General features: G+C 43.6%; 1 protein-coding gene across 1 annotated transcript in view; it reads right to left on the bottom strand.

Annotated features, from left to right (window-relative positions):
- LOC141172357 (myosin-binding protein C, fast-type-like) overlaps positions 1-22,216 on the bottom strand; it is a 317,409-nt gene that overhangs the window by 35,425 nt on the left and 259,768 nt on the right. The window contains exons 13-20 of the mRNA XM_073656475.1: positions 16,185-16,290; positions 15,933-16,099; positions 15,690-15,855; positions 14,008-14,114; positions 13,725-13,754; positions 12,742-12,881; positions 11,044-11,203; positions 10,541-10,645 (exon numbers count right to left, since the gene is read on the bottom strand). Of these exons, the coding sequence (XP_073512576.1) occupies positions 10,541-10,645; positions 11,044-11,203; positions 12,742-12,881; positions 13,725-13,754; positions 14,008-14,114; positions 15,690-15,855; positions 15,933-16,099; positions 16,185-16,290 (981 nt within the window). The remainder of the gene's footprint in view (positions 1-10,540; positions 10,646-11,043; positions 11,204-12,741; positions 12,882-13,724; positions 13,755-14,007; positions 14,115-15,689; positions 15,856-15,932; positions 16,100-16,184; positions 16,291-22,216) is intronic.

Genomic DNA, 22,216 nt, shown 5'->3' with positions numbered 1-22,216 from the left:
CAGGATGAAGTGTCTTGGCAATCAAGAAGTATGTAGCTGATTCACAGTACACACGTGTGCGTGCTGATAAGGGCAAATTGAGGACTCTTTCCTACAGGCAATTACGTCAGGTTGAAAGAGCAGCGGCAAAAAAGCCTTGTCATAGCAGCAGACAAGTTTTTGAAGCTGCTGGTGCCTCCAACGTCCCCCGAACAACAAGATGCAGGGTCCTTCAGAGGTTTGCAGCTGTGCATACGCCATCCTGTCGACCTCCTCTATCCACTTCACACAAGCAGAAACGGCTCCAGTGGGCCAAACATTACATGAAGACTGATTTCAAAACTGTTTTGTTCACGGATGAGTGCCGTGCAGCGCTCGATGGTCCAGATGGATGGAGTGGAGGATGGCTGATTGATGGACACCCCACGCAAACACGGCTACAGCGCCAACAAGGAGGAGGTGGAGTAATGTTTTGGGCTGGAATCATGGGGAGAGAGATTGTCGGCCCCTTTAGGATCCCTGAAGGCGCTAAAGATGAACTCCATAATGTATGTGGATTTTCTCAAACAGCACTTCCTGCCATGGTTCAAGAAGAAGAACCGTGTATTTCACAGCAAGATCATTTTTTTGCATGATAATGCACCATCTCATGCTGCACATAAAACATCTGCATCTCTGGCTGATATGGGCATAAAAGGGGACAAACTTATGGTGTGACCCTCATGCTCCCCTGACCTCTACCCCATTCAGAACCTTTGGAGCATCATTAAAAGGAGTGTCTATGATGGCGGGAGGCAGTTCACATCTAAGCAACAGCTCTGGGAGGGTATTCTGTCCTCATGCAAAACAATTGAAGCAGAAACCATCCAAAACCTGACAAATTCAATGGACGAGAGAGTTCAGAAGCTCCTTTCGAACAAGGGGTCCTACGTGAAAATGTAACATCACCTAGAATAAAGTTTTGAGTTGAAAACTGTTTGATTTCAGTTTCTAACAACCTGCTAATGCTTATAATTTCAAAAATGACCATTTTTTTGGTCTTTATTAAAATGAAAAGGTTGATCGAAAAGTTTGGGGGATCTAAGAGTGTGGCAACCGAGTAGTCATGATTACTTCGAATTCTGACAATATGAGGGTCATGCTGCAGGTAGTGCAGCAAGAAGGCACTTATGTGTCTTGCGCATCTCGGAGCCCCAAAATTATTTTCCGGGCTAGATGCAGCTAAAAATTATTATTAATTTTAAATCTGGTGAAGCTTTAGTATAGATGGCCTAATAGGATCAGTGCTGCACACTGCTACAAAGCCCAAATTATTTTCCAGTCAAGATACAGATAAACATGATTAGTAATTTTAAATCTGGTGGAGCTTATTATAGATTGCCTAATAGAATCAGTGCTGCACACTGCTACAAAGCCCAAATTATTTTCCAGCCAAGATACAGATAAACATGATTAGTAATTTGAAAGCTTAAAACGGTTGGTAGGGTGATTTTAACCAATCATCAAGCTTTTACTCTCCCCAGGATGACACACGGGTAGAAAAGTCGTTTCGGATCCATGATTTGTTCATCTTTATGAGCGTGAGTCTGTCTACATTATCAGTGGAGAGCCGCGTGCGCTTATCTGTCAGCACACCACCAGCAGCGCTGAACACACGTTCAGACAGAACGCTGGCTGCGGGGCATGACAAGATCTCCAAGGCGTAAGTGGCTAGCTCCGGCCATTTATCCAGATTGGAAGCCCAAAAAGAGCAAGCGTCCAGTGACACAGTCATGGCTTCAATGTTTACTTGGAGATACTCCTGTACCATCGTCTCTAGGCGTTGACTATGTGTCAGACTTCTTGTCTCCTGTGGCCTTGCAAAGGATGGGCTAAAAAAGTGGTGAAATGATTACGCAAAATTGATGTTACCAGCAGATACTGTGGTTCTGTTACGGTTTGAGTGCTGAACACTTGACGGTCCCACGGTTGGCAAGTTGGAACTGTGAGATTCACTATGTGCACCACTGGTATTTTGTGGAAAAGCACATGTAAGATTCTGCAACAGTCTCTGCTGATACTCCTGCATGCGTGCATCCCTTTCTATGGCAAGAATAATTTCTGCAAATTTACTTTTGTACCGGGGATCTAACAGTGTGGCAACCCAGTAGTCAGGATTATTTCTAATTCTCACAATTCGAGGGTCATGTTGCAGGTAGTGCAGCAAGAAGGCACTCATGTGTGTTGCGCATTCAGGAGCACCAAGTCCCTGTTGTGTTGGTGGCGAGGTAACAATCATGCTTCCTTCCTCTGTCCTCTCCCCCCAACCTCGCACAACAGAAATGTGATCAAGGTCTCCCTCATCTGATGAGTCTTCCATCAGTTCGTCCTCCACTTCTTCCTGGGCTCCTGCACCTTCCTCACTAGTTTGGCTGCTACCATGCGCCCTGGTAAAACCATCTCCCCCACCCTCACATGCCTGCCGCCTTGGTGCTGCCGACCGTCTGGACCTTGCAGATGTTAGCCCTTCCGCATACAACTCCTCCTCCTCTACTTCCTCCACCTCCTCTTGTGCCACCACCTGACTCCGAATTCTGTTTAACATGTGCTCCAGCATGTAAATCACCGGAATAGTCATGCTGATAATGGCATCGTCAGCACTAAACATCTTCGTCGCCATTTCAAAACTGTGCAGAAGGGTGCATAGGTCCCTGATCTGAGACCACTCCTCCAGCGTGATTTGCCCCACCTCTGGATCTCGTTGGCCCAGGCTATACGTCAGAACGTATTGCACCAGGGCTTGTCGTTGCTGCCACAGTCGCTGCAACATGTGCAGAGTTGAATTCCACCGGGTAGGCACATCGCATTTTAGCCGGTGAAGTGGCAGGCCCAACGACTTCTGTAGAGATGTAAGTCGCTGAGCTGCGGGATGCGAACGGCGGAAGTGAGCACACAGCGACCGTGCCCTCTGCAGAAGGCCATCTAGTCTGGGATAGTGGGCTAAAAATTGCTGGACAACCAGGTACAACACGTGAGCCATACAAGGCACGTGTGTGACATTGCCCCGGCGAAGGGCCGCACCCAGGTTTGCAGCATTGTCGCACACGGCCTTCCCTGGTTTCAGGTCCAGTGGAGACAACCATTCATGAAATTGGTTCTCCAGAGCTGACCACAACTCCTCAGCTGTGTGACTCACATTTCCCAGACATTTCAATGTAAAAACCGCCTGATGACGTTGAGCCCTACTGCCAGCATAGTAAGGAGGTGTGCAGGATCCCTTCTGCGCAGTTAGAAAGCTTGTGGCATGACCAGACAGGCTTTGGGTGCAGGTGGAAGACCGAGAGGAGGTTGAGGAGGCAGAAGCAGTGGAGGAACTTTGACACAAAGAGGATTGACGCACAACTCGTGGGGACGGCAAGACTTGGACAGCAGCCCCTTGTCCTGCTGTCACCATAGTTACCCAGTGCCCAGTCAGCGACATGTAACGCCCTTGTCCATGCCTACTCGTCCAAGTGTCTGTGGTGAAATGCACCCTGTCACACACAGAGTTTCTCAAAGAAGCGGTGATGTTGTGTGCGACATGCTGGTGGAGCGCAGGCACACCTTTCTTTGAGAAGTAGTGCCGACTGGGCATCTGGTACTGGGGCACTGCGACGGACATAAGGTCTCGAAAATCCTCTGTGTCCACCAGGCGGAAAAGCAGCATTTCTGTAGCCAAGAGCTTGCAGATGGTGAAATTCAACCTCTTAGCTTTCTCATGGCTAGGAGGAAATGGTCTTTTACTTGTCCACATCTGAGGGACCGAGGGCTGGCTATTGTGCTTAGACGGGGTTGATAAGGGTGTCCCCGGCAAACTGCCGGTCTGTGAGGAAGATGCAGGCGGACATGTTAGGTTGCCTTGATCCAAAGGTGGTGCTATCGATGTCGGACAGCGCTCAACACCAGCTGGTGTTACCACCTCCAAAGAAAATGATGACCTGCCAATCACGCTGGCTGTTGCGGGTAAAGAGGTGGCAGGTCTGCGCCCCAAACCAGGTGTGACTGCTGTCCCCCCAGTCACAGAGGATGAAGAGGCCGCGGATGCACAAGATATGGCAGACGGTGGTTGGCCCGGCCGGCTAGGCCGCATTGTAGCACACTGAGCTTCCCACTGCAACTTATGCTTCATGTCCATGTGCCGGTTCATGCATGAAGTACTCAAACTATGTATTTTTTGGCCTCTACTTAGCTTTTGCTGACAAATGTTACAGATAACACGAGTTGGGTCATCTTTATCGATCTGAAAATATGCCCAGGCTATGCAAGGCTTAGCACCCATGCGACCTGAAGAGCCACCACGACTTGTGGTGAGAGGCAGAGTTGTGTTTGAGGATGCAGTTGTTGACGTGCTTCCAGTACTACGTCTCTGTCCAGGAAGGCGCAACCTGACCTCGTCGTCACTAGCATCTTCCTCCACCTCCTCTGCTGACCTTATCTCTTGGCTGACTGTGGGTTGACAGTAAGTGGGATCTCCAACCTCATCATCATCACCCTGTGTGTTATCACACCCGTCGTCCTCAGAGCCAACCTGTTCCTGCCCTGACAAAAAACTAAAGTTGTCGCTCCAATCAGGTATTTGAGTCTTATCATCGTCTTCCTCATTGTCTCCACCAACAGGAGTTACAGTTTGGGAATGAGGGTCTACATTATGGTCAGAACCTTCTGCGTCTGGTCCTGGATCCGACTCATAAAGATTCTGGGCATCAGTGCAGATCATTTCCTCGTCTGGATTCACAGAAGCGCTGGAGTCGACCTCTGATTCCCAGGCTATAGTATGAGTAAATAGCTCTGCAGACTCAACCATCTGTTCTACCTCATACTCAGAAGGGCAGCTGGAGATTTGGGAGCTGTGAGGAAGCAAGTGCGATTGGGGTGACACCTTTGAGGACTGGAGTATTTGTGATGTTGAAGTTGATGTGGAGGAGAGCCCACTTAAAGGAGCACTTGATATCCGTTGAAGCACCTGCTGTTTTTGTGCCTCATCTGGAATTTGTAGCGATTGGCGTGGCCGTAAGAAAGGGATCTTATCACATTGTCCGCTAAAAGAAGTAGACATTTTAGTTTGGCTGGAAGATGGTCTTTCTTCTGCAGATGTTACTGTTGCTTTAACACCTACCCCACGGACACAACCTTTTTTCCCATTCCCAACACGCCTATTCCCCTTTCCACCAGCAGCAGGCCTTTTTCCACTCATTTTGGTGGTTAACTAATTCACAACTCTGGAGTTGTTTGCACAAAAAAACAATGGATGGGAACCGAGCAGAGCTGAGTGGCCAAACTGTGGTATTAGGCCAAAACTATTGGCTGGGTTAGATGCAGAAAAAAATTATATTCAATTTGCAACCTGATGGAGGTCAGTATAGATGGACTAATAGAACAAGTCCCACACACAGCTAGAAGCCCAAATATTTTTTCAGAGGTAGATGCAGAAAAATTTTTTATTCAGTTTGCAACCTGATGGAGGTCTGTATAGATGGATTAATAGAACAAGTCCCACACACAGCTACAAGCCAAATATTTTTTCAGAGGTAGATGCAGAAAAAAAATATATTCAGTTTGCAACCTGATGGAGGTCAGTATAGATGGACTAATAGAGAAAGTCCCACACACTGCTAGAAGGCCAAATATTTTTTCAGAGCTAGATGCAGACAAAAAATTATTTTGAATTTGCAACCTGATGGAGGTCAGTATAGGTGGACTAATAGAACAAGTCCCACACACTGCTAGAAGGCCACATATTTTTTCAGAGCTAGATGCAGAAAAAAATTATATTCAGTTTGCAACCTGATTGAGGTCTGTATAGATGGATTAATAGAACAAGTCCCACACACAGCTAGAAGCCCAAATATTTTTTCAGAGGTAGATGCAGATAAAAATTATTTTTAATTTGCAACCTGATGGAGGTCAGTATAGATGGACTAATAGAGAAAGTCCCACACACTGCTAGAAGGCCAAATATTTTTTCAGAGCTAGATGCAGATAAAAATTATTTTTAATTTGCAACCTGATGGAGGTCAGTATAGATGGACTAATAGAGAAAGTCCCACACACTGCTAGAAGGCCAAATATTTTTTCAGAGCTAGATGCAGATAAAAATTATATTCAATTTGCAACCTGATGGAGGTCAGTATAGATGGACTAATACAACAAGTCCCACACACAGCTAGAAGCCCAATATTTTTTCAGAGGTAGATGCAGAAAAAAATATATTCAGTTTGCAACCTGATGGAGGTCAGTATAGATGGAGTAATAGAACAAGTCCCACACACAGCTAGAAGCCCAAATATTTTTTCAGAGGTAGATGCAGATAAAAATTATTTTTAATTTGCAACCTGATGGAGGTCAGTATAGATGGACTAATACAACAAGTCCCACACACAGCTAGAAGCCCAATATTTTTTCAGAGGTCGATGCAGAAAAAAATATATTCAGTTTGCAACCTGATGGAGGTCAGTATAGATGGAGTAATAGAACAAGTCCCACACACAGCTAGAAGCCCAAATATTTTTTCAGAGGTAGATGCAGATAAAAATTATTTTTAATTTGCAACCTGATGGAGGTCAGTATAGATGGACTAATAGAGAAAGTCCCACACACTGCTAGAAGGCCAAATATTTTTTCAGAGCTAGATGCAGATAAAAATTATATTCAATTTGCAACCTGATGGAGGTCAGTATAGATGGACTAATAGAACAAGTCTCACACACAGCTAGAAGCCCAAATATTTTTTCAGAGGTACTGTAGATGCAGATAAAAATTATTTTTAATTTGCAACCTGATGGAGGTCAGTATAGATGGACTAATAGAGAAAGTCCCACACACTGCTAGAAGGCCAAATATTTTTTCAGAGCTAAATGCAGAAAAAAATTATATTCAGTTTGCAACCTGATGGAGGTCAGTATTGATGGACTAATAGAGAAAGTCCCACACACTGCTAGAAGGCCACATATTTTTTCAGAGGTAGATGCAGAAAAAAATATATTCAGTTTGCAACCTGATGGAGGTCTGTATAGATGGATTAATAGAACAAGTCCCACACACAGCTAGAAGCCCAATATTTTTTCAGAGGTAGATGCAGAAAAAAATATATTCAGTTTGCAACCTGATGTAGGTCAGTATAGATGGACTAATACAACAAGTCCCACACACAGCTAGAAGCCCTTTTTTTTCAGAGGTAGATGCAGAAAAAAATATATTCAGTTTGCAACCTGATGGAGGTCTGTATAGATGGATTAATAGAACAAGTCCCACACACAGCTAGAAGCCCAATATTTTTTCAGAGGTAGATGCAGAAAAAAATATATTCAGTTTGCAACCTGATGGAGGTCAGTATAGATGGACTAATACAACAAGTCCCACACACAGCTAGAAGCCCAATATTTTTTCAGAGGTAGATGCAGAAAAAAATATATTCAGTTTGCAACCTGATGGAGGTCTGTATAGATGGATTAATAGAACAAGTCCCACACACAGCTAGAAGCCCAATATTTTTTCAGAGGTAGATGCAGAAAAAAATATATTCAGTTTGCAACCTGATGGAGGTCAGTATAGATGGACTAATACAACAAGTCCCACACACAGCTAGAAGCCCAATATTTTTTCAGAGCTAGATGCAGAAAATAATTATATTCAATTTGCAACCTGATGGAGGTCAGTATAGATGGACTAATAGAATGATGCTATGCCCAAAAGATTTTACTTCACTAGGTGCAGTAAAAAAATTGGTATTCTATACACAGGTGGTATATCTTGCAACACAGATAGGCTACTCCACTGACTAACACACTCTGCAATAGGCCAAAAAGGATTAGCTTTGCTAGATTCAGCCAAATGCTGTGAAAAAAACTTGCACAGCACTGGCACAGACCTGCCTGGCAAAAACTGATAGGAACTGATGTAACCTAGTCCTGAAAAGGACTCCAATTACAATTAGTCTTTACTCCCACAATCTATCTATTTAAGAGCACAGACCTGCCTGATAAAAGTCGTAGGAAATGCTGTAACCTAGTCCTTAAAAGGACTGCAATCACAACTATTCCCTACTTCCAAGCTATCTGTAGATTTATGCGAAAATTGGCTTGAAATTAACAAGGTATAGCGCACACAGCAACAGCGGTGCCGTCTAACACGCAGCTGCAGCAGTGAGAAAATGGTGGCGACGGGGAAAATGGCTTGGTCTTATAGGGCAAGGACATGTGACATACACTGCCAATGACACATGCCCTTGCTTGTGTGAAAAAAAGCACTTCGCTCCGTGTGTGCGCTGCTGATAGGCTGACAGATTGCACCTCCCCACTGTAAATGCGGGAAAGAGAAAAAAAAAATGGAGATCTTCATTGTTCCTGCAGAGATCCATCCCCTGCCCCTCCCCCCACCCCGCTGTACACTCAAACTGCGTATTAACATTAATTTTCATCATTACTGAGAAAAAATCCAGTTATGATTTTGGTGCACGAACAGTTATCGAACATAACCTCGAACAGCCGAATTTTTCTCAAATTGTTCGTGTTCGCCGAACGGCTCGAACACCGCCCAAAACAGCTCGAATTTGAGATTGGCGAACAGTTCGAGTAGAACAACGCTCATCTCTACTAGTCATTAACATTTGGTTAATGTTTGCCAACTGCAGATTGACCAAAGATCTAATTTGTGGGGAAGCCTAATGGCCCCCATGCACATTAAAAAACATCTGCTGAACCGACCAATATCGATAAATTCAGTCGACAGTCTAATGTGTATGGGGTCTCCCAGCGTTGATCCCATTTGATGAAGTTGGAAGAGATAAGGATCCGGCATGAACAATCCTTTTGTTCTCTTTGACAGTGTTCCCCAACTCCAGTCCTCAAGGCCCACCAACATATCATGTTGTTCGGATTTCCTTAGTATTCCACAGGTGATAATTACATCACCTGCACAGGCAATAATTCGTTGGTGGGCCTTGAGGACTGGAGTTGGGAAACACTGCTCTAAGAGATAAGCTGCCACCAGAGATGTCTAGCAGTGGCTCTCTACTAGAGAACACAGGAGAGCTCGGAATAGTAAGCGCTCGTGTGAATGGGAGAAGTCAGGCAAGATAGCTATCGGCCGAACCACTGTATAGCCAGCATCTATCTAAAATGTGTGGAGGGCTTTAGATCCTTCACACATCTGCTGCCATGTTTAGTAAGAAGAGATACCTGTAGATCCATTGAGTACTTTGTCAACACATATCTCGTGTATTTGGCCAGCTTGGCGGGATGACAAAGAGGGCAATCATGACAATAAGTTTGTAAAAACTGATTAGTAAGGAGCACAGATGTAGCATTTTAGTCCAATGATAGGTCAAAATATTTCTAAATTTCTTTCATTCCATCTAAATCGGTGGGGACATTTAATTATACCTAAAGAAAAAATGGAAATTGTGTTTTAGACTGCGTGCCCACTATGCATTTTTCAAGCGTTTTTGCCGCGGAATTTCCTCAGCGAAAACGCTTAAAAAACACTTGGTAATACGTGCCCCATGGTCCCAAATGATAATCCACATGTGCTGTGCACATGCTGCGGAAATTTCTGCTGCGGATTATCATTGTGGAAAAATCCGCAGCATGTCCATTATTTTTGCGGAAACGTGGCGTAATTGCCGCCATTGACTTGCATTGAATCGTTTAATATCTGCATGATTACATGTGCACATGCGGATATTAATCGATTCAATGTGCGAATGGTGCCCGGGTCTGGAGAAGAGGAGACTCTCATCCAGACCTAGGTACCATAGTACCTGTTAAAAAAAAAAATTAAAATAAAAAATATGCATTATACTTACCTTCTGATGGCCCCCGGTCTTCTCTCCGGTGCGTCCTGGCTCCCTCGCGGCTCGCGATGGTGTAAAAGGACCTTCCATGACGTCATTTAGTCAAGTGACAGGTCACGCGACCGCTGACGTCGGAGGTCGTGTGACATGATACATGACTAAATGACATTATAGAAGGTCCTTTTACACCACCGCGAGCCGCCCAAGACACTGGACGCACCGGAGAGAAGACCGAGGGCCATCAGAAGGTAAGTATAATGGGTTTGTTTTGTTTTTTTACGATTTTTCCATTTTACCATTTTTATTCTTTTTTTAATTATTAACTTGGTCACACTATATAAATCCATGCCGGTTGCATGGATTTATATAATGTGACCAAGTTGTGAAGCACTTTTCCAAGTGATGCTAAAATCGCTTGGAAAAGAGCTTGATAACCCGCATGCGAAAATGCATGCAAAAACGCTTGACAAACGCTTCTACCTGGCAGGAAAAACGCATGTAAAATCCGCATGCATTTTTCCTGCCAGGGAGATGCAGAAAAAATCCGGAGCATTTCTGCTTCGTGGGCACATAGCCTTACGGCTCTGGTAGGTTATCTAATTTTTATTAAAAAAAACCCTGGTTGGACAAAGTCACAAAGCAAAAATATAGAGTTGAAGATTATTACAATCCTCCATCTTAAAAAATCGCTTGAACAGACTTGATAAAAAAGTATGAAATATTTTTACATTAAAGAGAAAAAAAAATTCTTACCTAAAATTTCTTGCCCACCATCATACTTAGGAGGATCCCAAACAACATCTGCCCAGTCCTCCCCAACACCAACAATTGTTATATTTTCTGGAGGATCAGGAACGTCTGTAAGGAAAAATAATGTTTTTTTCTTTATTTAAATTATTAGTAAACAGGAACATCACTAGGGCAGACCAGTGTAGGGTGTAGCCGACATCTTAGAAGGGTCTCTTGACAATAAGGTGATAAAAAAGTGTTGTGACACCCAGTGATAAACTATTATCTGTGGGCAAACCTGGTAGTAACTGTTTAGTTTCCCTCAAGACACAGAACTTATTTTAAGGCAGTCTGTCAATAGGATCAACCCTCGTAAACCATTAAATAAGACCGGTCCTCCAAAGTGAGAGATAAGAATCCTAAATAACCATAGAAATCCCTAATGGGACTTATGAAAATTAGTTTTCCAAACTGGAGAACCCATCTGGTGAAATTGTATATCAACATGACAGTGTGTCTTTACTTACCTACAACTTTGACATATAGTGAAGCAGCATCTTCTCCAGAAGGATTGGTCACAACAATTTTATAGTTGCCCTCATCTTCTCGCTTTGCTCCTTCTATAACAAAGCTGCTTAAATCAGGCTTTGCATCAATACGTACTCTTCCATCAATTTCAGTAAACTCCTGTGTAAAATGACATTTAAAAAAATGTAAAAAATACAATGGTAATTAGTCCTATACATCATCTGTAGATTTTATTCTCCAATAGCATCTTCCAACAATCCAATAGGCCTTGTCGCATGATGCAGGTTATAGACTTTGACTTCAGGGTTGTGAATGTGATCCATGTGAATACCAGAACATGTCATTATTAAATGACTGAGACTTGTGTGGTACTTTACATAACTCATGGGTCAAGCATCTCCCAACACCGAAAAAATCTTCTTGTTGGGTCAAAATTATTAATGCAAATGCAATTTTTCAATCTAGAAACCAACTTTCTGCAATACAGTAAGAAATATTTATGCATGGAAACCTACAAAAACCTCAGGGAAGGAAATGTGTTGGAGGCTTTGTGACCACTAAGAACATCCATAGCAGCACTAGTGATAAAATTGGAGGGGACTAGATAACCAGACTCTAAGGCCGGCCATACACATTAGATGGTTGTTAGCCATACCATGCTATAGCCAATCATTCGGTTGATAATCATCTGAGCCGACTCTCCCATACACAGGAGCGTTGATCGGCCAAGCGCTCCTTTCTTCTCTGTGAAAAAGCCGTTGATCGACACGTTGACTAGCAGCTTATTCCAGGCAGAACAATGTGATCGGCAGCCCAAAATTGGAAATACCTGATTGACATCTTCTTTGACCATCATTGGCCGAACCATTAGATATTGGTGGGTTTGGTCAACATTAGTCTAATGTATATGGGTGCCATCACTTACGGATACCCTATAGAAGTTGGAATCTGCTTCCTGATTTTCTTTTTTCTAGTAAAACATTCAGCATGAATCATGTAAAATTCAAAGATTGAACCTTGCTACACGATATCTTACATCTAATATACTCTGTAGCAAAGAATAGAAAGAAGGGGTTGAGTAAAGTAGTCATGAGAAGAAGACAAACTTAAAAAAAAAATAGCTGTGGCTTCTATCACTAAAACGAAAGCATCTGAAATGAGCCCATGCAAAAAAATGTGTAGCAGCATCCCCATGTGTCACGTGTGTCTGTACCTCATCTGCTTTACCTGGGAGGAACAAAAAATAAATCTCAAATTCCAAGAGTTTGACCATTCCTTCGCTACAGGAAAATGACAGGTTCTGTGATATCAATCCAGCCATGTTCCTTCTTATATCGTTATCAATTATCTCTAACTTCTAGACCTTTTCCACTAGTAACACAAATCAAGCTGACGAATCAGCGTCACATTAAGGCCACGGCCCCACCATCACTATTTGGTCAGTATTTGGTTAATATTTTTTCTCAGGAGTGGGAGCCAAAACCAGGAGTGGGTGATAAATGCAGAATTGGTGACTTGTTTCTATTATACTTTTTCTCTGATTGTTCCTCACCTGGTTTTGGCTCCCACTCCTGAGTAAAAATACTGACCGAATACTGATAGTGGGGCCGTGGTCTAAACCAAGTAATGGGAACATAGGGTTTCGAATGAGTTCCCTGATCCATTCTTCATTCAATTAACAATAGTAAGGATCTTACCACATCTTCCTTAAACCAAGTAACAGTTGGTGCAGGTTCTCCAGTAATTGGGACATCAAAACGTAACTTGTTTCCTGCCACAACTATGATGGTGTTGAGAGGTTTTTCTCCACTGCAGTCAAGATGGATTTTGGGTGGTTCTTGAAAAAATAAAGATACGGAAATAAATTTACTAATGTTTCATACATTAATCCTAATCAATAATTTTTTGGATTAAAATGTTTCAATTTTTTTTCTAAATGCTAGATAAGAATTAATTCACCTTACCCTTGCTGGCACTTTGGAAAAAAAAGGGCAGTACCCCATTAGAGGTCAAAGCGGTCTATTGGGTCTTGTTGTGATCTGGCCTATGACAGTTCAGACATGGATTTGTGTCTTTCATTTATGGCAGATGTTAATAAAGCCAAAAGGTCTATTTAGATGGACTGACTGGTAGCACTAAAGGACCGCTGGTCGATAAATATTTACTGATCGGCCAATGTTCAATAACTTGTTCACATGGGCATATTATATTATTATGGGCAGACCATGGTAAATGATGCGGATTGAACTGTACCTCAATTATTCTCGGCAGCGCATGTCCCATTTACTTAGGACAATGTGCTGCTGAGAAAGATAAACTTTTGTTCAGCAAAATATCATTTTGCTCGAACATCGGATGTTTAGCAGCCTGTTTACACTGAAAGATTATCGAGGACTGTTCTCAAGGAATGCTTGTTCATGATAATATTTAATTGTAAATGTACTTTAACTATCTTTTTTGCAAATTAGGAAATTATTAATGTTTTGAGCCTTTTCTTTATTAAATAGTAATCTAAATAAAGCCAAATAAACGACTTACAGATTATTTTAGTAGAGGCAAAAATTCTACAACTAAAAGAGGTTGTCCTATCTTGTATATTTGTGGCATATCCATGCACAATCCTATAAACAATTGAGAAAGGATTAAGCTTTAAAAAACAGAATACGTATTTTGGTCTTACCTTCCAGTGGAACATATTCAATTTTGACCTCTGGAAAAAAGAAAAAAGATATAGATTTATATATTTGTGTTATGACTCGTCCATAATTAACTTTCTTTACGGTATTTTACTATAACTTATGGCTTTGGCTTATATCACTTATTGAATTAACTAATAACAATAATAATAATAATAAGTACTATATTCCATGGAAAATTGACATTTTCAGCATTCAAAAAATTGTATAAACTTATAAAAAAAAATTAAAGGGTTTCAAGTTGGTTACTAGTTAGTTATTCTTTACCAAGGAAGTTGAGTTTGGCGGAGAGAGACAAAGCATATCCATCAGGGACAAAGGTGTAGTCAGCTTCATCTTCTGGTTTGACATCATCAATCACCAACTTATGGATTCTGTAAGGACATAATAATGGACAGGTATGGCAGAGCAAATATCTTTCTTAAAGAGGAAAAATGAAATGGATCTTTATAATCTTTAGAATACAATATACCCCGAAACATGTGTCTAAATGCCTAAGCTCAGGCCAAGGTGACTGGTCCTTCATTTGGTAAAGCCAATATGCCTAATATGCTATCTCTTCCGACTTTCACATAAACATGGTCACTTGGTTCATTGAGCATAAATGTGTTTTGAATGTTGTGGCATATTATCTAACTGGAGAATAAGAGAATTGGAAATTAAAATCCAACATCATCTGTTGGTAAAGAGCTGACATTGCTCTGTAATAATTAGATAGATGGCTGATCCTGTCAAAATCTGTAGATGTGGTTGACTATTTTCTAATGTGTTGGGGCCTTTAAAGGGAATTTGTCACCAAGTTTTTGCTTCCCCATCTAAAAGCAGTATGATATGGGTACAGAAACCCTAACTCCAGTGATGTATCACTTCAACAGTAGTGATACAATCACAGTTTTCTCTGCTGCAGATCTAGTAGATCTCAGAATGTCGAGCTGTGTATAACCCCGCCCATACCACTGATTGGCTGCTTTCTATGTACAATGAATATTGACAGAAAGCTGCTAATCAGTGATGGAGACATGGTTGGACCAGGAGTCACAAGACACCTAGTCCTGTAATGATAATCTCCTGCTAACAAAACACTGATTGTATTGAAAGAGCAACACACAGCCTAGTAAGGGACACATGGCTAGAATCAGGGTCTAAGCACCAATATCATGCTGCTCTCAGTTTACACAGCAAAAACCTGCTGACTTATTCCCTTTACATACTAGAACAAAAGAACACATATATCATGCCAAATAACATGTCTGGAGTCATTTTCTGTATGACATCTCCTACTGATCTAAACAATAATGTTCCCTTGTCCATATGGAAATTCATCACTTTCGGTCTTAGGCATCATGAAGTCTAGTCACTAATCTGTTTTTTTCAAGGACAATAATTCAAAGGAGGTCAAAAAGAGGACCGGAGTCTCCACCCATTCTTGTTAGTTATAAAAGATGGCTGCAAATCTTTGGTAGAATAGGGAGGATACATGATTGACCTATGGGGGATGTTACGATACTGGCGTAGTTCTGCTGGAAACCAGTGGCTGAAGGAGCACAAGCAGGAACAGCAAATGGTAGTAGAAGTTCCTGGAGATAGCAAAGAGTTGTAAGAAATACTCCGTAGATAAATTAGAACAGGCTGGGTAACAATATTCAGGAGCTGGAAACTGAAGCTAAGCTAACAGCTAGACATAATGCTCAAGCAATGAGTGAGAGATCCATGCGGCTTTAAGTAGGCCCAAACAGGAAACAAGATGGATTCTATATATTCAGAATCCGCCAACTTGGAAAAGAGCAATTGTAGAAACCAACAGCAGCCTCCAGTGGTAAGGAGTGAAACTGCAGCACAATTGTTAAAGTGGAAAATAGCTGCCATTAGTGGTCAAACTGTAGAAGACAACAGAATTCCTGACGGGAGAAAAGCAGATAAAATGTATCTATATGCATAGAGCTTTTTACCTGCCCTTATGGCTCATTGTGATGCGTTTGCTTGGTCGGATCTCCACTCCATTTTTAAGCCACCGGCCAGTCACTTTTTCATCTGAAACCTCACATTTGAAGACAGCTTGTTCAGCTGCTTTTACAGTCAAGTCAGCGATTCCCTGCAGAACTTCTAGCTTCTTATCTGCAAAATGTATGACATCAACAAGTTTGAGTTTATAAATCAAGACAATAATCAAGCATTCGTAGACAGAAAAGTACCTTCAATTACAAGGTCAGCTTCACAAGATCCGCCATTAGTTTCCACTCCGTATCGTCCAGTGTCTTCCTTATTGGCTTCATTAATGATCAAAATGTGTTTTTTGCCATCTTTTCTGAAACGATACTTTGTCATTTCATCACGAGTCAGCTCTACTCCATCTCTCGTCCTTTAGAAGGCACAAAGGTAACTTAATATACCAGAGCTTCATTTGTGTTGTGAAATAACAAAAATAACAGAATTGTGAGATTTACCAGACCACCTGAGCTCCCTCCTCTGACACCTCCACTTCTAATTCCACTTTATCACCCACAAATGCTTGTTGGTCCTCGAGGGGTTTTTCAATTGTCACTGGAGGCTCTAATAAAAAAATAAAATAAAAACGTAACTTTCAAAAAATATTTTGATTATGGGTTTGGCACTATGTTAATGGAAAGATGTTCACCTTATATATTTAGATGAAATATAAAGGAAGGATGTCCACCTTAGACATTATTTTGTCTTATGTTTTTGTAAAGGGCAATTTTCGAAAATGTGAACATTCTGTTTTTTTTACAGAATGAGACTAATTTATTAAAGCTAAAACTTCGCACTTTGGGTCCTGTGGTGCTAAGATTTCAAGAGCTCTCCTTCTTACCTGAATAAACAAAAACTTGGAAATCTCCAGGACATCTAGTAATTTAGTTAGTGTATGAAATAAAAATTACTCTTAAAACTAATGTCTAAAAGGAAACGTTTCTCCCTGTGGAGAGTGTCAAGCCAATCCTGGCATGTCAGAATGTCGAGATATATAAGACATTTATGCGCCTTTGGGAAATTAAATATGCAAATTGTCTTTTCAGGGAGGAAGAAGACTAGAATTCTAGCACCACTTATTGGAAGTATCAATCTTGAAAGTTTATATTGACTCTAACGAGCCTTAACATATGACTAAGGATAAAAGCCAAATCAGAGTCTCAATTTGAAGATATGGTGTTTCGGGGTGTTGCCCCTCATCAGTGCAAAGTGTGAGATCTGAGTTGGCTGGGTGAGAGGCTCTGGACTGTGGTCTAATGGTTAACGTTTCTTCTTGTGGAGAGTGACAAGCCAAGTCTGGCATGTCAGGGTGAGGATACTTATAAGCCATGGATGCTCCTCTGGGAAATTAAATATGCAAATTGTTTCTTCAGAGAGGAAGAGGACTAGAGCTCTAGCGTCATGTATTGGAAGCAGCTTTCCTAAAAGTAAATATCAACTATTGATTATTGACTTTTAAGATCGCTGCTTCCAATAGATGGTGCTAGAGTTCTTGTCCTCTTCCTCTCTGAAGAGACAATTTGCATCTTAAAACTATTAGTCAGGGCCGGCTCCAGGTTTTTCTGGGCCCCGGGCGAAAGAGTCTCAGTGGGCCCCTTTAACACATACCACGATTCATGATGCAGAGATACAGCGGAGAAATATATATATATATATATATATAGTACAATGCAAAGATTTCACTTCTTACATTACATGAGTGATATCTATTGTAAATTCTACAATAGCTCAGAAACCGGTGAATCGCTCCACACAGAATACTGGCCCCCATATAAGGCTCCATACGGAATACTGGCCCTCATATAACGCTTCATACAGGATACTGGCCCCCATATAACGCTCAACACAGAATACTGGCCCCCATATAACGCTCCATACAGGATACTGGTCCCCTTATAAAGCTCCATACAGGATACTGGCCCCATATAACGCTCCATACAGGATACTGGTCCCCTTATAAAACTCCATATAGGATACTGGCCCCCATATAACGCTCCATACAGGATACCGGTCCCCTTATAACGCTCCATACAGGATACCGGTCCCCTTATAACTCTCCATACAGGATACTGGCCCCCATATAATGCTGCATGCAGGCTGTTACCCCCCACATAATGCCCCATACAGGCTGTCCCCCCCTTACAATGCTCCATGCAGGCTGTTACCCCCCACATAATGCCCCATACAGGCCCCCCCCTTTTAATGCTCCATGCAGGCTGTTACCCCCCACATAATGACCCATACAGGCCCCCCCCTTTTAATGCTCCATGCAGGCTGTTACCCCCCACATAATGCCCCATACAGGCTGCCCCCCCTTATAATGCTCCATGCAGGCTGTTCCCCCCCACATAATGCACTATGCAGGCTGCCCCCCCTTTATAATGCCCCATGCAGGATGTCGTCCCCCCCTTTATAATGCCCCATGCAGGATGTCGTCCCCCCCTTTATAATGCCCCATGCAGGCTGTTCCCCCCCACATAATGCACTATGCAGGCTGCCCCCCCTTTATAATGCCCCATGCAGGATGTCGTCCCCCCCTTTATAATGCCCCATGCAGGATGTCGTCCCCCCCTTTATAATGCCCCATGCAGGATGCCCCCCCTTCTCTTTATAATGCCCCATGCAGGCTGTCCCCCCCCTCCTCTATATAATGCCCCATGCAGGATGTCCCCCCCCCTTTATAATGCCCCATGCAGGATGCCCCCCCCTTCTCTTTATAATGCCCCATGCAGGCTGTCCCACCCCCCTCTATATAATGCTCCATGCAGGATGTCCCCCCCCTTTATAATGCCCCATGCAGGATGCCCCCCCCTTCTCTTTATAATGCCCCATGCAGGCTGTCCCCCCCCCTCTATATAATGCCCCATGCAGGATGTCCCCCCCCTCTATATAATGCCCCATGCAGGCTGCCCCCCCCCTCTATATAATGCCCCATGCAGGCTGCCCCCCCCTCTATATAATGCCCCATGCAGGATGCCCCCCCTCTATATAATGCCCCATGCAGGATGTCCCCCCCCCCTCTTTATAATGCCCCATGCCTCCATACATTAAAAAAAAAAAATCAAATACTCACCTCCCTTCTCCTCACCTGCTGCCGCTGCCCGCTGCCCGCTGCTCGCTGCTCAGCTCCGAACTCCAGCGTTGTCGGCGTCTTCCCGTTCAGCGCTCCCTGTGACGGCTCAGGGGAGGGCGCGGTGAAAAGACGTCACCGCGCCCTCTGACCTGAGACGTCACAGGGAGCGCAGAGCAGGAAGACAGCGGATCTGCGGAGGCACGGGGAGAGGTAAGTATCGGGCTGCCGGGGCCCTGAGCAAGCGGCAGAGAAGGGCGGGCGCTGACACCGCTCTCCTCCGCCCATAGCCCAGCGGGGTGCGCGACCGCCAGTGGGCCCCTCTGCCTGCTCAGGGCCCCGGCATTTGCCCGGGTGCGCCGGGTGCTGACGCCGGCCCTGCTATTAGTACACATAAAAATAAAAAACTTTAGAAAATAATTTATCAGGTTTGCTTCTTTCTCCTCCTGGACTGATTTTTCACACTCAATTCATGGGTAAAAGAAGTCAAATCTGTATTCAGTGAAGACAGACTGTCCCATTACTGAGATAGGAGGTGACAATTGATGCTCCTTAGATTCTATGGATGAAGGAGAAGTTAAAGGAAGACACAGACATTCTGCTTTAAGTTTTCCAGAAAAGACAGTTACAGTTCTCCATAGACTTTTTTAAACACCATCTGTCATCTATGTAATGGGAAAATTTGTATTCACTGAAGACATATTTTAATCACGAAGAACCAGATTTCGGGAATATGACATATTACAAAATTTCTTATGTACTATTCATTTATGAAAAAAAATGAAAACAATACTTAGTCTATAAAAATTAACTAATCTACATACATACTGTATTTTATATCTATCATTCTTCAGCAAAAATAGGTCAAAATCACATATAGCAGGCAAGTTGAGAGGAGCGGGGACACCACTCCGAATCGCTAGGGTGCAAACACTCCGCTGTCAGGCAAGGCATTCCTTTCCAAAAAGGGCAGTATAGGGCAAGCCTGACTGCAAACTATATTTCTCCTATTATCCCTCCCTCATATAATGTTTTTATGGTATTTGTTTATGTTCTGTCCCGTTCGGACTATTAAGTATACTTTTACAGATAATTATTAGGAGGCACTCCAATGCCCCTTGGAAGAGACGTAGAGGTCGGAAAGCCTCCTAAAAACAATGTTCCCATTATTAGGAAGTGGGTCTCCCAAAGTGTCTGCCTATGCAGTGAATGCAAAAGCTGAAAAAAATTTGGAGGAATTCCAGTGCCCCTTGCAAGACACGTAGAGGAGGTGATATGGTAGATATGGTGGTGAATGATATGGTGATGGACGATGAGGAGAAGGAGGAGGACAAGAGCAAATAGACAAAATCAAGAAGCGTATACCCATGTGTAGGAGTGAAGAGGTGCATGGGAATAGACCTCCCAAAAAATGACACAGGATTGGAGTTTATGCTACGCTGCTATCATTTGGTGGTGTTGAGAAGTCTGGCCCAATCCAGCCCTTGTTCATTTTTATATGAGTCAGCCTGTCAGCATTTTCAGTTTACAGGCGGATGCGCCTATCGGTTATAATTCCACCGGCGGCACTAAAAACCCGCTCTGATAAAACGCTAGCGGCAGGGCAGGCCAGGACCCCCAAGGCATAGAGAGCTAGTTCATTCCACGTGTCCAGCTTGGATACCCAGTAATTATAAGGCACAGAGGAATCATGGAGGACGTTGGTACGGTCGGCAAGGTACTCCCTCACCATCTTCCCAAGCTTTACACTCCTTGTGAGAGTACAACACGCCTCAGGGCCTGTATGATGGGAGGGTCTGAGAAAACTGTCCCAGAACTTTGACAGTGTTCCCCTGACTCTGCTGGATTGGAGTTGTGTCTCTCTCACCTGTACTCCTTGGTTGTCCAACGAACTGTCCTCAGGCCATCCACGCTGAACAGACGGTATGACAGTTGTGCAGGTAGAACCGTCTAAAACGCAGGAAACTAGCTCCTATTATTCCTCCTCTTCTTCATTGTCACCCAATCCATGTTGGGATGAGATGAAGCTGGCCTGTGTGTAATCACCCTGTATGGTTCCTTGTTTCATCTCCTTGTGCTCCACCTGCAATGCATCCTCTTTGATTGTGAGCAGAGAGTGTTTCAGAAGACAGAGAAGCGGGATGGTGACGCTAATTATGGCATCATCACCGCTCACCATCTTGATGGAGTCCTCAAAGTTTTGGAGGATGGTACATATGTCTGACATCCATGTCCACTCCTGAGGTCTTATGTGTGGAGTCTGAACTGAATACAGATGGCCTTGTTGATGTTGGTAGTTAACAACTGCCCTCTTCTGCTCACAAATCCTTCCCAACATCTGCAATGTAGAGTTCCAATGCGTGGGGACATCACACACCATTCGGTGAGCTGGAAGCTGCAAACGCTGCTGAAACACAGCAAGGGCGGTGGAAGCTGTAGCCGACTTGCGAAAATGAGCTGACAGGCGGCGTACTTTGACGAGCAGATCCGGCACCTCCGGGTACGTTTTGAGAAACCACTGAACCATGAGGTTAAGCACATGGGCCAGGAATGGTACATGTGTGAGTTCGCCTCGCCTCAGAGCTGCCAGCAGGTTCCGGACACTGTCACACATGACCATGCCTTGCTGTAGGTTCAGCGGTGTCAGCCACAGATCTGCCTGCTCTTTCAGAGCTGTCCACAACTCTTCAGCGTTGAGTGGTTTGTCACCTAAGCATATTAGCTTCAGCATAGCCTGTTGCTGCTTGGCTAAGGCAGTGCTGTAGTGGTCATTTCAGAGATCGATGCTGAAGAGGAGGAGGAGGAGGAGGTGCAGAAGCTGTAGAATTTGGGGCTACCCTGATTGACTCAGGGCCCACAATCCTTGGCGTCGGGAGGATGTGTTCTGTCCCAAGGTCCGACTGGGTCCCGGCTTCCACTATGTTAACCCAGTGTGCCGTCAGTGAGATGTACCGTCACTGCCCACAAGCACTTGTCCACGTGTCCATGGTTAGGTGGACTTTCCCAGTAACTGCGTTGTTGAGGGCACGGCTAATGTTGTGCCCGTGTAATGCGGGAGAAATAGTGGCGGCTGGGGACTGAGTACCGAGGGACGGCCACCGCCATGAGGTTGCAGAAAGCTTCGGTCTCCATAAACCTAAAAGGCAACATTTCGAGAGCAAGCAGTCATGAAATGTGTGAATTTAGTAGTGAGGCGTGTGGGGCGTTGGCTGCATATTTGCGCTCGCGTTCAAGGACTGGGGTAGGTACAACTGAATGCTGCGTTGGGACAAGGACGTGCTTGCTGATGGTGCTACTGGAGAGTGTGCAATGACAGGTGCAGAGCAGGAGGCATCTTCACATGTTTCATGGACAGAGGATTGGCTTGCATGCACAACAGCGGAAGAAGCAGTGGTGCCACCCGCAGACACTGTTCCTGGA

This window comes from Phyllobates terribilis, unplaced genomic scaffold (assembly GCF_046119375.1).
Source record: "Phyllobates terribilis strain yellow unplaced genomic scaffold, ASM4611937v1 Scaffold_12__6_contigs__length_324123572, whole genome shotgun sequence".
In the NCBI taxonomy this organism is placed as follows: Eukaryota; Metazoa; Chordata; class Amphibia; order Anura; family Dendrobatidae; genus Phyllobates; species Phyllobates terribilis.
This window is presented reverse-complemented; position numbering and strand designations above follow the sequence as displayed.